Source organism: Uranotaenia lowii, chromosome 2, assembly GCF_029784155.1.
Source record: "Uranotaenia lowii strain MFRU-FL chromosome 2, ASM2978415v1, whole genome shotgun sequence".
Lineage (NCBI taxonomy): Eukaryota > Metazoa > Arthropoda > Insecta > Diptera > Culicidae > Uranotaenia > Uranotaenia lowii.
Genome location: NC_073692.1, coordinates 257,474,470 through 257,490,006, shown reverse-complemented (window position 1 = coordinate 257,490,006; position 15,537 = coordinate 257,474,470). Strand labels below are relative to the sequence as shown.

Sequence of the window (15,537 nt, the reverse complement as noted above, 5' to 3'; positions counted from 1 at the left end):
TCAGAGACAGAACTTGGATCAAAATCTAAAAGATTGAAATCGGAATTGACCTTTATAAAACTAGAAAAAAAATCGAAATTGAATACATTTCTAGTAAGAATCAAGTCCAGTGTTCGGAACTCATTACTTATTTTCGGTAGTATTCAAAGGTGCTTGTTTGATCTTGCTTTAGATTCGAAAATTTGCCATCATTGGTTGTGATTGCCATGCACACAAATATCAATCGTGGTAATGAATTCATCCTCACAAGGACTTCGTCCTGATTTATTTTATTTTCATTAGAAATCCTAAGATTAAATTTGTTGAAGCTCTCATAAACTAACCCAGAAGCCGGTTGTCCATCAAGCCTTCAGCAATGCTATGTAGGTTAAATCCAGCGTCACATCCGGTCAGTAAAATATCCCCATACAGGCAGGAACTGACTACATACACTAGAAATGCAATTCTCCCTCTGTGCTCACAAATATAGAGCAAAAAAAGAAGAGAAAGTAGGATCGAGCTAGGGAAGAACTCGCTCCGTTTTACTTTAACAAAGGAATAAATTTAGAATATTTATAGATTTGCACTTTTCATCTTGACTCTCTCGGGGATCCCGGTCGGTTGGCAAACCGGGAAGAATAAACTTTTTTACATACGAAAAGGATTCGTCTTCTTGACTGCTGCTGATGCTGGCTGGATGGCATGTGATAGGACTGGCTCGCACAATCGGTCGCTCGGATCCGGATGGGATGGGATCAAACGGAGATTTTCCCGGAAGCTAAACTCATTCAGCTGGGAGTGGGCCTTTGAACTTGCTTAGGTATTGCATTTTTAAGCGGAGGGTTTTTTTTCTCTCATGTATCTACCACTAAGGTCAACTGATGCGAGGGATACAAAATATTGAATATGCTAATGAAGATTAAGAGTTAGCTATGTGTGACCTTAAAACAGGACAACAAATTTAGAAATCCATCGCTGATTGTCATCGGAGGGCTTCTCCATTTTTCCTTATGATAGTTTGGCATATTGATAAGGTATTTAAGGTATAAGTGATTCGTGTATTCGTTTAATGTTTAGTAGAATGCCTTCTTTAAAATATAAGATAAAATGATATCTGTCGTTCTCTATATAGAAAAACTTTTTAAGACGAGTTTAGCGCAATTTTCTGTATTGAAATATTTTTTTTAACTTTCTAATGCTTCTAAACATTTTCAGTGCGAAAAAAAGCGGATATTGAGTGACATTTTTTGACCTAATGAATTGAAACAGTTTATCACCTCTAATTATTTACTGTGAAACGGGGTAAGATTGATCACCTTTTTAAATATTTCTCGATTATTTTTTCTGTTGAGGGGAATGTAGCATGTTTCGTATTTTTAAAACCAGTTCTGGACTCCTATGATCGTAAAACATGGTAGCAGAAAATTATTAGACTATTTTAAATTTGATTAAAAAATCGATTTCGTCTTTGTTTAGATTTTGATGCTTTGGGGTAACATTGAACAGTTTCTATTTGACGGTTTTAATGAGTTTTTTTTTATCATAAAGGATACAAAACACCTTGATAATATTTAAAATCATAGTAAGAATGAAATTTTGCCTTCATTCTCTAGACCCTCGCACTATTCCCCTTTAACTTTTTCCTTTGTCCTCGACTGGCTTACTCTTGGAAAACGTCCCTATTTTTTTCAAATATCAGAAATTTACCTAAAAATACAACAAAAATCACACCAAAACAATAAATTTACTAAGGAAATAGTTCAACTGTCATATAAATCAACCAGCTGCTTCTAATCGCTTTGGTTTCATCAGGAACGGTGTTTGTTTTCAAAAACAAACCAAGTTTTTCCCAATTTGAAACTCAACATGTAGGTTGTTAAACTTGAAAAAAGTTTTAAGATATATAAACTTTAGACTGAGTTATTGAAAATTACTGTATGTGGCAAAATTTCATGTTCATTTCAAGCTACCCCGGTGATCAATGTTAACCCCAGTACCATATAGAGGAAAGTCGGGTAAGACGGACCCAGCGGGTAAAACGAACACTTTCAATATTTCGAGAATTACAATGTTTGGCACTCATCTAATTATGGGAATATGTTTGCCTAAGTGTATCAACACTTTCGAGACCTTTTGTTTATTTATAGCAAGCAAGGTCCCATAATAGTAAACAAAACAAACAAAAACTTTGAGAGAGAAGAGTAGGCGTGTCCTGAAACGTCAGCACGTGTTTTGTTTTCGTGCGGAAAAATTTCATTAAAATTTTGAGAAAAACCTAATAATTACGAGGATTTTGAAAAATAATTCAACAAGGGATTGTTATAAATGTGCGAATTGAGTGTTTTTCAGAAGTTGTGCGTGTGAAACATGCATGATAGCCGTTCGTGAGCTGCCGAAAAAAACGGTCTATGTAGTTTGTGTATGTAAATTGTTAGAAGTAATTACAAAATATCTACATATTCAAGAAGAAATAATATACGAAGTTATATGAAAAACCACAAAGTACGGTTTTGTTTATCCGGCAAAATGTTTTGCGAAACAAAAAAGTTGTGAAATCCTTTGGCCGCAAATTAAGCAATTAGTAAAGTAGCAATGTTGTATTGAAGAAACATTCGGAAGAATTTTATGGATGCTTGTGAGGTTGCATTTGCTCCTGCTATATTTCTTCTCGTGAATAAAAAAAAATACGAGGGACCGATAAGTGATGTCTCAAATCAGTTTCAAGATCACTGGAACCAGGAAAAATTGGAAGACAGCACCGGTGGAAACCTACCACTTATCAATGGAAATTGGTGAGATCGTTTCTATTTGAAAATTATTTCTTAATCATATTTCTTTCATTTTTTGTTGTTTGTTCATCCTATTTGCCAAATAGGATTTCCCATAAAAAAAATCCTTCCCCCATCTTTCTGAATACAACACCCTGGGTCGCATGGGTTCCCTGCACCTGAAAAGTTCATTTCATTGTATCAGAATATCCCCATTATGATTACATTGACTTGTCGCGGTGTGCATTAAGTTACCACACTTATCTTTAAAATCAACACTTGAATTGAGTGTTGTATCCAGATACTCATTTTGGCATCTTGTTGTATTGATTCTAATAATGAGTTGTACCTAGTGTATCAGCCAATGCAAGATGTATGTAGTCACCCAATGCTATGCTATGCTATGCTATGCTACAAAACAAACAAAAACTTAGAGAATCCATTATTCGATGTAATTTTCTCTCCTCATAAAATAGTTCATAACTCGCAAAATTTTCGAAAAAGTCATCCGTTTTCAAAAGAAAAGTGTGTATTAGGCTTCTTTTTAACCATATGGAGTATAATCAGCGAGTTTCGGTCAAAGGGCTTGAACATCAATCGTTTAGAAAAAAAAAGTTGCTAAGGCGGGTAAGACGGACACCTCAAGGTCGGGTAAAACGGACACATAAGTTTCTCCAGGTATTTTAAATTTTTCATCGGTTTGATCCTCCATATGCCTACAGAAGACCTTGGCAAGAGCAATTGCCGTTCGAAAAGCACTCAACATCTCAAACAGGCCATAAAAACTGTGTTCAGGCATGGTAATCGAGTAGCGAGGTAGTCAGCAGGATTTCGATACGTCGTAGTAGGAAGCGGCGCGCGTGGCGTGCGAAATATTTCATCGCTATAGAAGTCTTGTTATGAAAGCCGCGAATTGTTTTAGCGGATGAAAAGGACGTTCTATTCAACAGCAGAAAAGACGATCGGCTTGGGTTTTCCGAAACGCCATTCCAGCGATCACTTCACTTCAGTTTGTTCCATCACGACGGCAAGACGGGCAGGCCGCAATTTTCTAAGATATACTGTCTGATTCATTGTTAAGTGTTAGAAATAAATTAAATATTAGTAATTAAAGTTCGTTTAAATCCAAAATAAATGTTTAGTGAGTTGTGCAAATAAATTGTTTGAACTCCAAGTGCGAGTTGTCATCATTTGACCGTTAAAAGTGAGCTAAAGAACTTACCCGAAAATTTGGAGTTGGTGTTCGCATCGTTTAATGTCTGGGAATCACCCACTGCTACCCTGAGCCCTCGACAAACTGTAAAAACATGATCTCCGGTGAAGAAAGCGCCTCTAAAATACGAAATTCCGAAACCACACTGTTTCGCTTCTGGACTCGGACCAGCTGGTTCCATTTTGGTTTAAAAACGTTTTCTTATACTTAACTCACAAAAATATCTACATTTACAGCAATTTTTGGAGCAAAATGTACCTTTTCTGAGCAGTGTCCGTTTTACCCGACCATTTTTGAAAAGTGTAATTGCAAGCATTTTTAGATGGCTATAAAAACCGTCTTGATGAAGGAAATTTACTAATTCCAGTTGTTAATGCGATAGCAAACAACCTAAACTGCCCATCTGCACGAAAACTGCGATGAAAATAGCAATATCTGGTTTTCTATTGCGATACTACCTTAGGGTGTCCGTCTTACCCGCCTTCCCCTACTGGTTCTTCTTTCCCAAGCTAAAGTGATTTCTTTAAGATATTCTAAAAAATGTCAATGAAAGAAACTATGATGAATTCAATAGTAGGTACAAGTGCTAAAGAAATGAAAAAGTTTTACTCGCTATTTTTACTTAACGCTCATTTTAGTAATGGTAAAAAGGTAATGTGCTTGAAATAAGCAATCTAGAGATGTACCGAATTGTGGTATTCGGCGAACGGCCGAATACCGAATATTGACCTTTTCAACTATTCGGCCAAACGAATATTCGGCCAAATATAAGGTCGAATATTCTGTAGAGTTTTTAATAGAAATAGCTTATTTTATACTAAATCTGATGAATGTCAAATTCCAGCTAGATGTCTTCAAATTAGTAGCCAAAAAAACAATGACGTTTAACTTTAAGAATACCAGATTTTCTACGAAATGAATTCACACGGCCGGGTCTGGACGATTTTTTGGATAATTTGTAAAAAAAGAGCAGAATCTAGGCATAATTCTCTAACATACAAGAGAAGAAAGAAAGTAAATTACCTAAAATGTTATGTTTTCATCGAATCACAGCGCGTTAAAATCATATCTAAGGGTATAAGAATAATTGATGTTTATAGTTAAATTTACTCTTAAAAAACAATTTTTGAACGCAAAATCTCAAAATTTACAAAGAGAAATTTGAGTATTTATTTGATTGAGCAAATAATTTGAATAAACCGTAGAAAATCCGGAAATTTTCAAAAAATATCTGGCCATCCCGGTCAAAAATCTGGAATAAACAATAATTAAGCTAATCTTCAGTGATAGCTACAATAAAGCTATCTACAGTGAAATATACACGGATACACCAAAGATCTTTTACTGAAACCATAAGTTTTCGATGATTTTGGAGCCTTCTCAACATTACTTTTGAATATTTCATAAATTATCCAACATCAGTTTTAAAAATTGACAAGTTTGTTAGTGTATAATATTTTAAAAATAAGTATTTAAATTAGCTGAACTATTCGGTTAGCCGAATATTCGGCTTAACGGTTTTTGGCGGTTTTCTCTAAAGCATCTCTAAAGCAATCCTTCAAATAGTATACAACAGAGATCTAAGAAAAATAGATAAATAGGTAGGTACATCCAATAATGTTGAAGTATTCATGTCCAGATATTCAAAAATAAAAAAAAAGTTTTTGGAAAAAAAATTAGAAAAATATACTAATATGGTACTTCAGAAGTAATATATTAGAGGTTTCAAGCAAACCGTCTTCATCCTTTTCAAATGTGCTTAAGAAAATAAAAAAATGTATATCTACTACTAATTATTTAACTTGTGCACAATTTTGTCAAAACCTGGATTGAAATATTTCGAGGTTGTAATGAAATTTTGCCAAACATTTCCAACGCACAATTCAATTTACTTCTGTTTCTTGTCGCTAGTTACATAAGAACAACATTCAAAATGCACATAGGCAAAATTATTGAAAACATAAGTATCTACCTTAAAAGTGAATTTTCCCAGTCAGAGCGAAATATTGTTGAGCATCGATGTGAAAGGCACTGTACCGTGTACCAGCCCTTCCTTTTCAGGCACAATCAGTCCAGCAAAAAGCATCCAAAGATAATCAAATCAGACATCTCACAAACACAAATATAAAACTGCATAGTGATAAGTTATATCATTTAAAAAACATTACAGAACACATTGTCCCAGAAAAAAACTGGTGATGCAATTAAGCAGACATAGATTTTTAACACGTTCGTCGCCAAACGTCACCCACTCAAAAAATGTTCAACTTTGTAAAGCCAAAACATCAACAGGAAATATCACTTCTGCTCCAAATTTCGGCTAGAGAACAGAGGAGGATGTGATTTTAATTAACCATGTTGTATGAAGGGTTTAGAGGATTTTTGAAAATAAAGGATACTTTTAAATGAAATTAAATGATAAACCAGCAAAAAAAGGTTAAAATTTTCAAAAGAAAATTCACATACGGAATGCATATAAAATAATGATTACAAGCCAAGAAAAATATATTTGACAAGTTCCTATTAACAATAAACTTATTTCATGCTAAAAATATAAGCAGCTAATTTACATTTGAGTACAGCTGAAGTATGCACTATTCGAGGTTAGGTTTAACCACTTTATATTAAATATGAATTGCCCTTGCAGGACTTATCTTATTCACATTAAAACATTCAATATAATTCTTCTAAGTAAAGCATTACTGATGAATTACAGATGAACAGATGTTCAAGCTCGAACAAAAACTCTTCAGAAACCTATTTAAAATTTCAAATGCTCTCTTTTAAAGAAGCCGTTAAATATTGACGAAAACCAGTGCCATATATTGCTTTATTTGTAACTTTTGAACGGCGCAATAGATGGCACTTTTAGAAGTAGCAATTTTTCGAAAGGGCGCAACTGTGTATAAACTTATAAAATTTACTTATATACTTCAATAGATTGTACAACTTCAAATTGCTGAATATTACTAACTTTTAGCTGAGAAAAATTGCATCATCATAGTTTCTTCACTACAGAAGCCTAAAATTACAAAAAGCCTTTAATAAGGTTTTACACTTTTCGAACGATCATGAGAGTCACCTAACATATGTAGCTATGTCTAATCCAATAGAAACATTATGTCTGTTCAATGAGGTCTGATCGAAAAGGGTCGATAAAAGTAGAAATGGGTTAACAGTTGATCACCTTTCTCTTTCTAATTGACTTCGACCGATTACACCCACGTCGAAACGAATTCTGCTGCCGAGGTGGATCGATTTCGACTAGTTTCAACTTGTTCCATTGAACAACGACCTGACTAGTTTCGATCAAAACATCTCGTTGAACATCTACCAGTTGACAGAAACCAGTTGAAGCCGATTTTCACCAACGATGGAACGAAGCTATTACTGACAAACAGTCCCACGAAACAGTGCTATTTCTATGCAACGTAAATTTTCATGTGTGACACTGAGTACTTATTTAGTCGGGATTCGACCAGACCGAATTTAACGCCGTCAGCATTTTTCTGAGACACTTCAAATTTATGGGCAAATATTTAAATCAAGAGACGATATCTTGGATGTTTATGAGCCAGAATTGATAGATTATAATTTAAGGAATTTGTTTCAGTCCTTCATATTCAATCTTTCAACCTACATTTTGATTTATACGAGATCCAATTTCTGTTGTTTAAAAATTTTTACATGGCGCTATGTTCAGCCTGGTCGAAGCTCGGCCATTTATCATTTGCTAAATCATGAATGTGATTCGAAATTTCATCAATAATTTTATTGAAACTCTTAAAGTATTTCAGTAAGAAAAAAAGCATTTCTAGAACATTACCTCATACGACCCGTTCAAATTGTCTACATTTTTTAATTTCTTTTGGTTTACACAGTATTTTCTCTTTTGACAGTTTTCTCCTATGTCCTTGGAGACATCTGGTGGCTCAACCAAAAAGCATAAAATTAATTCAAAATGGTCGTTGAGACTTAACACACGTTTCAAGGCTTAGCTTGTGCATTTGTTCATATGTGCTGATAATGTAAGTTGTCACAATGTTTACTTTTTTAAATGAGATAATGTGTTATCTTTTATTACAGCAGTTTGAAGCGGGTAATAAACGCTATCGAGAGCAGTGCTTGCTCTTTTTGGGAAGAATTATTGTTTGCTGTTAAATTCCTTGAAAAAAAGTTCTTGCCCTTTTTGCTATATTCATAATTTTCGACTTGACGAAAGCTTTTGACTCAGTATATATAACAATAATATTGAACTGGTTAAATTGGTTGAAACGAAAAGAAAAGTTACAATACATTTGATGGGAAAATTCTTTTCAAAACATAAAAATCAAGGTCTCCCACAAGGATGTCCACTAGACCGCTGCAAGCTTTGTATGGAAATTTGAAATTCTTAAATTTTTACACCTCCCATAACTTTTTTTGGTTATTTTTGCTGCCAGTAATAGCAATATTTTTTTTCTAAGCGATCCATCCAGTCCTGAATTAGCGCAACGAGTTTTAATTTTTTATGGAAATTTGTATGGGAAAACAAAATTTTTCATTCAAAAATCGCCAGAGATTTTCTGAAAGTTCCAAAAAATATAACTTTGGATGAAAAATATTCCTTGATTCTTGCACTAAACTTCTTGCCAACAAAGCAAAAACCTAAATTGTACCCCAGAAAAGATATTCAATGTTATATAAAATTTTTGTTTTCAAAATTTATTATTTCAATTATATCGTTTTTGACTGCTTGTTTGAAAGCTGTGTAACAGTAGGATGGAAATAAAAAATCTTAAAAAACTGCTTTGCATTGCCAGAGAATTTATTGATTAATATAACCTTTGCCATAACATTTCATGAAATTATTAACAGCACTAGCAAGCAAAATCTGTCATTTTTGAATACTTTTCAATGGATTTAGATTTTTGATTTTGAAATAGTTATAACTTTTTCCATGAAATTCTTAGCTGCTTGTCATGTAAGCAAAAAATGAAGCTTAAGAATAGTCAAAACCAAAAGTTAAAAACCGACTTGATTTCAAGCTTATTTGAACTTTCTGGAAGATTTGATGTGCAAAAATTTCTTCTTCCATACAAATTTCCATACAAAATTGAAACGCGTTGCGCTAACTCAGGAATCAACCAAATCATCTCAAATTTTACAATGATGCTTGGAGACCCAAAAGGCATCGAAAAAACATATGGGAGCAAAAAGTCATTTTTTGCAGCAGTCTAATGTCCACTATCACCAGTAGTTTTTAGTTTGCTCTGGTATATTATTTAATTTATTCACAAAACACAACAAAAATATATTTGAGATAACTAAAGTTCTTCACAAATCGCAGATCACATTGTGTTAACTGTACCAAATAAAAATTAAAAAGGAGGCTGAAGAAAATATATGGATATGTTTAAAAAAGAACAACGAAATAAAATAAATAGAAATCAAAGCGCAGGAGTCAACAACCTTTTGCTTATTTCTCTAAAATTTCAGTTACCAAACAAGTTGAAAGATAAAGTTATCTAAACAAGAAATCATCGTTAAGAAACTGCTCATAAAAATAAGAGCGCAATGGTTGGCAATAAAGGTGTCCTATTTAGGTGTCTACTTTTTTCTGAATTTTTTCTACAGAACATCGCCTGAAATTTTATTCGATTCAGCTAGTAATGAATGTTGTGAGCAAATGTGCATTTTTCTAAAAATTATCTCTATTTGGAGTAGTTTGTATCAGTACAAATTTTAAAAATGGCCCAACACTGTTTGTGATGTTTCCATTATGTTTACAGATTGAGATAACAGTTTTGTTGTTGAAGAAAATCGTGCAGTAAATGATTAATACAAAAGAAGATATCAATATAAACTAGCCGTACGATACAAAAATTATTTTCGGACATTTTAAATAGCAATTGCGTTTCCATGAGTGGAGAAAGGTAAACTCGCACAAAAGTAAACTTAAAGCCACTGTGTGCAATAAACCGTGGCTTATAAACTTTGCCCCTCGGAGCAATCCGAAAGCAGACTAAAAACCGACGGGAGGTGAAGAGAAAAAGAGCACTGGAGATTCAGTACAGATGAGAAATTTTTGCCAAAGCGACACATAAAATGGAGAATGATGAAGACCATAAATCTAGACAACTTGAACCGAAAGAGAAAGCGAAGGAAATGAGGCCGTGTTTTACTTCTTTTTTTTTTTGTTCGTTTTGGTTATGGTTGCTGCTAACCTGGATGCCCCCCACCCATCTGGGTTGGATACTTACGGTGCTGTGGATGTCGCCGTCCAGATCCGGTGCTCCGCGATCCAACTGCGTTCTCCAACCTCGTCGATTTTCGGTGAAAATCTGTTGGGTTCCATGATACCAGATGATGTAGGACGGAGGCTCCAGGGCACCACGGACCACGCAGCGCAGGATTACGGCACTCCCCGCCTTGACGTACCGGTCGGAGTCACCAATAAGCTCGGTTCTTGGCACTGAGGAAAGACAGGAAAAAAAAACGAGAGAAAATTGTTTAGGTGCCATTCACTCGTTGGTTAAAAGAAAAAAAAAGTTTTTTTTGGCTCGCAAATATTTTCTTCAACAGCAGCAGCAGCGACGTCAGATAAGCGACATCAGTGAATGTGTGCAAATTTTTTTTGGCGAAAAAGATTGACTTTTCTGCTTTAGGCCACCGGAAATACCACATCAGACCACACAAATTATCATATCGTTTTTATTTCGTGGAAACAGCACACTCCGAGTTTTGCGAAAAATTTTAAGATCTATCTAACTATGCTTTTTCAGATTATTTCAAGCAGCATAACCGTGCATATCCCAGAGTAAAAATATCTAATTTTTGGAACATGAAGACATATAATTTGGCAGGTGCTGTGTGACCAAATTTTAAGAAAAGAAACCTTGTGTAGTCAAACACCCTCGTAGTTAAAATAACATCAATTAAAAAAGTTTAATTTTCTTTATCCGGTGCTGTATGGCCTCCCCACTCCCCCAAAAGTTGTAATTGCTTTACAAAGAGCAAAAAGCGCGCGATTTTGCGTTTCTTTGTGTGGCTTGAATTGCCATCATTTTGGTCCCACCTGTGTGTATGAGTCCACAGACTGCGATGATCTTGTTCCCGCGTGCTGAGGGGGAGCTTTGTTGGTTCAATTTCTTTCGCTTGCCTCGCATTTTGTGCTTTCTTATCCTTACACATGCCGCAGAATGGCTTCCGGCTTTCTAGAAGCCGAGCAGCAACGAACAAAAAAAAAGCCCGCGTCCGGCTCATGCTCCCCCCGCTTCCGGCAGCTTCTGCGAAAATCGTCATAAATATCTCTTAGCAATGCCTCTTGAGTAGATTTATTTAAGCTGATTACATATGGTAGCAACATGGAAAATCTCAACATTTCCTTGTAGGTACCGAGCATATCCTTGGCTTTTGCTTGCTGTGCGTCACGGTGGGCACAATTGTGCGGAACGGCTTCGGCATTTGCGGCGTAGGTATCTTTGGAGAGAAACTGAAGTAACTAAACCTGGTTAACCGTAAAGTGATTTACCTAATTGCAGTCTTAAAAACAATTAAAACATTCGGATAACATTTCAATAGTTCAAAGAAAAACAGTTTTCTAACTGGACTGTGGTAAAGGAATAAGAATCGAATGGATATTGAATGAAGCTATACAAATCTTTCAAAACATTGAGTGTAACAAGAGAGATTATAAACAGGTATTTTTGTATATGTATAATATTGTATATGGTCTATAATGTCACCAGAAAATAACATCATCTATCGAGAATCTTTAGCATCAGGTGCTGTCCAGCATCCGTACTGTCTCAATATCGATAGTGTAACAGTACTAGATATTGATCACCATCTTCCGGAATCGGTGAATTTGGCATAGTGGAATCCATAAATTAAGTAACGCCCTCAGGAGGGGGAGGGACTAGTTACGTTACGAATTGTTACACAGGGAAGGGGAAGGTATGCTCAGCCTAACTTAAATTTTGTTTTTCCCTTAACGAACCATTCTGCAACTAATTTTGAAAGTGAATGAAAGCAAAATAAAATTTAATTGGATGGATGGATTTTGTTTATTTATAAAGGATTTTAACCATCTTGGTCATTCTTCCTCATGGAAAAAGAAGGTTACATAGTTTTTTTTAAATTTAAATCTTACTTAGTATGTTTGCACTATTTAAAAACTTTATCAGTTTATCTTCATTTGCAGTGTTCAATGCTGTTGCGATGTCATGACCTATACCACTACTTTGCCTTTCATTCGAATAACGCCTACATTGTCCGATTATATGGGCCACTGTCAGTGGCTCATTACACGATATGCATGTTAAAAGTCCTTTTGTAAAGAATTCCATATGTGTTAGCAGTGTATGTCCTATTCTCAACTTAGTCAAAGCACGTTGTTCCATAGGTTTATCCCTGTCGTTCCAGCGTAATGTGTCACATTTAATCCTTCTTAGAAACAGCTGCCGGTTACCTTGCCATTCTTCCTCCCATTTAGCTCTTATTTCTGATCTTATCCAGGTGATAATATCTTGGGCTGGTACTTCATTTGAGATTCTCTGACCACTTCTACCTGCTGCAAGTTCATCAGCTTTTTGATTTCCTTCGATGCCAACATGACCAGGGATCCAGCATAGTGTGGTTTAAGTTTTTTCAATTCTTCCTCTATCGCTTGAACCCATGGATGCGAGGAATTACCGGATTCTACAGCAGTCAAGACACTGGCAGAGTCTGAAAAAATTACTGTACGATATCTCGATTTTTTTGCTATATTTTTCAGGGCATGAAGGATCGCCATAGCTTCAGCAGAAAATATCGTACATTCTTCGGATAGTTGAAGACACACCTCTCGGTTTCCGCAGAAAATGCCAAATCCTACCTTATTGTTTGCTACTGATCCGTCTGTGTAAATTTCTTGAAAACTTGAATAGCGTTGCTCAACATGATGTTTAAGGGGGGGGTAGGGTCTAACGGGTATAAAAAAAACACCATTTTCACGATTTTTGCCTTTCTAACAGAAAGGTTTGGTTATCGGTCGATTTGAGAGATCATTAATTATGGGTCTTAGACATACCTTTATAGGTACCTATCGACTCAGCTCGACGAGTTCTGTTGATGTCCGTGGATTTGTATGTGCCATTTTAAAAATGTCAAGAACGTTTTTGCGAAACTGGGCTGCACAATTAAAATGATTTTAGTCTCAAAAGAATGCATTTTTTTTTCTACACAACCCTTTCAAAAACGGGAAAAAAACAAAATAGTTGAAACCGTTTTCTTTACGAAATACATATCATACTTATTATGGCATAAAAAAAAGTTGCTAGTGGCGCCTCGAAGCAGCAGCACCAGCAATCATTTATAAATTGGAGATAATCAAAATAAAAAAATAATATTTTTATTAACTCGAGAATTGAACCAAAACCCTTCAGATCCAAAGTTGCAAGCGCTATCCAATAAACCATCGGCACGCTTGATTGAAAGCAGCTCAAACTCAAATAGGTAAAAGGCATTACTAAGACGCACCGTGGTCTGGGCAGTTTCTCAGTCTGCTGGGGCAAATACGGCAACAGTGTTTATATCTTACACTTCTTGCTTTTCAATGCAGCAAATGGCGGATGGGCGTTTCCTTCAGAGTCGCCATGCCTATTAGACACTATAATTTCATATATGAAATTATAGTGTCTATAGCCATGCCGGGTGTCAACAAAATGCAGAGCCGTACAGAAAACTGCGTTGGGGGGGAATTTATATGAAGATCTTATGACCCTCGTTTTTTTTACCCGCGTTGAAGAATGAATTTATGTTTTTTTTTTCATTTCTACATACTCATACATAATTTAGATTCAATTTCAGATGCAGAATTCAGATTCAGTTTTCAAATTCAGGATACAGGTTTAGGAATCAGAATTCAGGATTCAAAATTCAGAATTCAAAATTCAGATTCAGAACTCATATTCAGATTCAGAATTTAGATTCAGAATTCAGATTCAGAATTCAGATTAAGAATACAGATTCAGAATTCAGATTCAGAATTCAGATTCAGAATTCAGATTCAGAATTCAGATTCAGAATTCAGATTCAGAATTCAGATTCAGAATTCAGATTCAGAATTCAGATTCAGAATTCAGATTCAGAATTCAGATTCAGAATTCAGATTCAGAATTCAGATTCAGAATTCAGATTCAGAATTCAGATTCAGAATTCAGATTCAGAATTCAGATTCAGAATTCAGATTCAGAATTCAGATTCAGAATTCAGATTCAGAATTCAGATTCAGAATTCAGATTCAGAATTCAGATTCAGAATTCAGATTCAGAATTCAGATTCAGAATTCAGATTCAGAATTCAGATTCAGAATTCAGATTCAGAATTCAGATTCAGAATTCAGATTCAGAATTCAGATTCAGAATTCAGATTCAGAATTCAGATTCAGAATTCAGATTCAGAATTCAGATTCAGAATTCAGAATCAGAATTCAGAATCAGAATTCAGATTCAAAATTCAGATTCAGAATTCAGAATCAGAATTCAGATTCAGAATTCAGATTCAGAATTCAGATTCAGAATTCAGATTCAGAATTTTTGTAAATTTATTTTCGGCATATCGGTGAAAAATTTAGATTCATGGAGAAAGAATATCAGAATTAAAAATTGATGAAGCTGGATGTTGCGAGGTAAAGTATGGTGTACGTTAATAAATTTTCCTTGCAAAAATGTTCTTTCGCTCTTTTCATCATCCGTAAAATTTCTCCTCACTTTATCAATTTTCAATTCTGGAATTGTTTCTCCAAGAATACCAATTTGCACAGTTTTTGATAAATTTGCGATGACTTAAAGATCATTACGCATGAAAACACGATTTTGTTTTGTGAAAACTTTTTTTCACAATTTTTCTGAAATTAAGTTTGCTGCATACTTTTAGGGGTAAAACCATACTATTAAAAGTTGTAAAATCCGAAATCATAAAAAAAAATTTGGATGAAAGAAATTTCAATGTTGAAAACCGTGTGATGCAAAACAATCAAAATGAGATTTACAAGATTAAGAATTCAGATTCAGAATTCAGATTCAGAATTCAGATTCAGAATTCAGAATTCAGATTCAGAATTCAGATTCAGAATTCAGATTCAGAATTCAGATTCAGAATTCAGATTCAGAATTCAGATTCAGAATTCAGATTCAGAATTCAGATTCAGAATTCAGATTCAGAATTCAGATTCAGAATTCAGATTCAGAATTCAGATTCAGAATTCAGATTCAGAATTCAGATTCAGAATTCAGATTCAGAATTCAGATTCAGAATTCAGATTCAGAATTCAGATTCAGAATTCAGATTCAGAATTCAGATTCAGAATTCAGATTCAGAATTCAGATCCAGAATTCAGATTCAGAATTCAGATTCAGAATTCAGATTCAGAATTCAGATTCAGAATTCCGATTCAGAATTCAGATTCAGAATTCAGATTCAGAATTCAGATTCAGAATTCAGATTCAGAATTCAGATTCAGAATTCAGATTCAGAATTCAGATTCAGAATTCAGATTCAGAATTAAGATTCAGAATTCAGATTCAGAATTCAGAATTCAGAATTCAGATTCAG

The 15,537-nt window shown here is 34.7% G+C and overlaps 1 protein-coding gene across 2 annotated transcripts in view; it reads right to left on the bottom strand.

The window, feature by feature from the left end:
• The window catches only part of LOC129748113 (zwei Ig domain protein zig-8-like), an 870,358-nt gene that overhangs the window by 39,194 nt on the left and 815,627 nt on the right, over positions 1–15,537 (bottom strand). For both annotated transcript variants that reach the window (XM_055742607.1, XM_055742608.1), the window contains exon 7: positions 10,203–10,414. In XM_055742607.1, the coding sequence (XP_055598582.1) occupies positions 10,203–10,414 (212 nt within the window). The remainder of the gene's footprint in view (positions 1–10,202; positions 10,415–15,537) is intronic.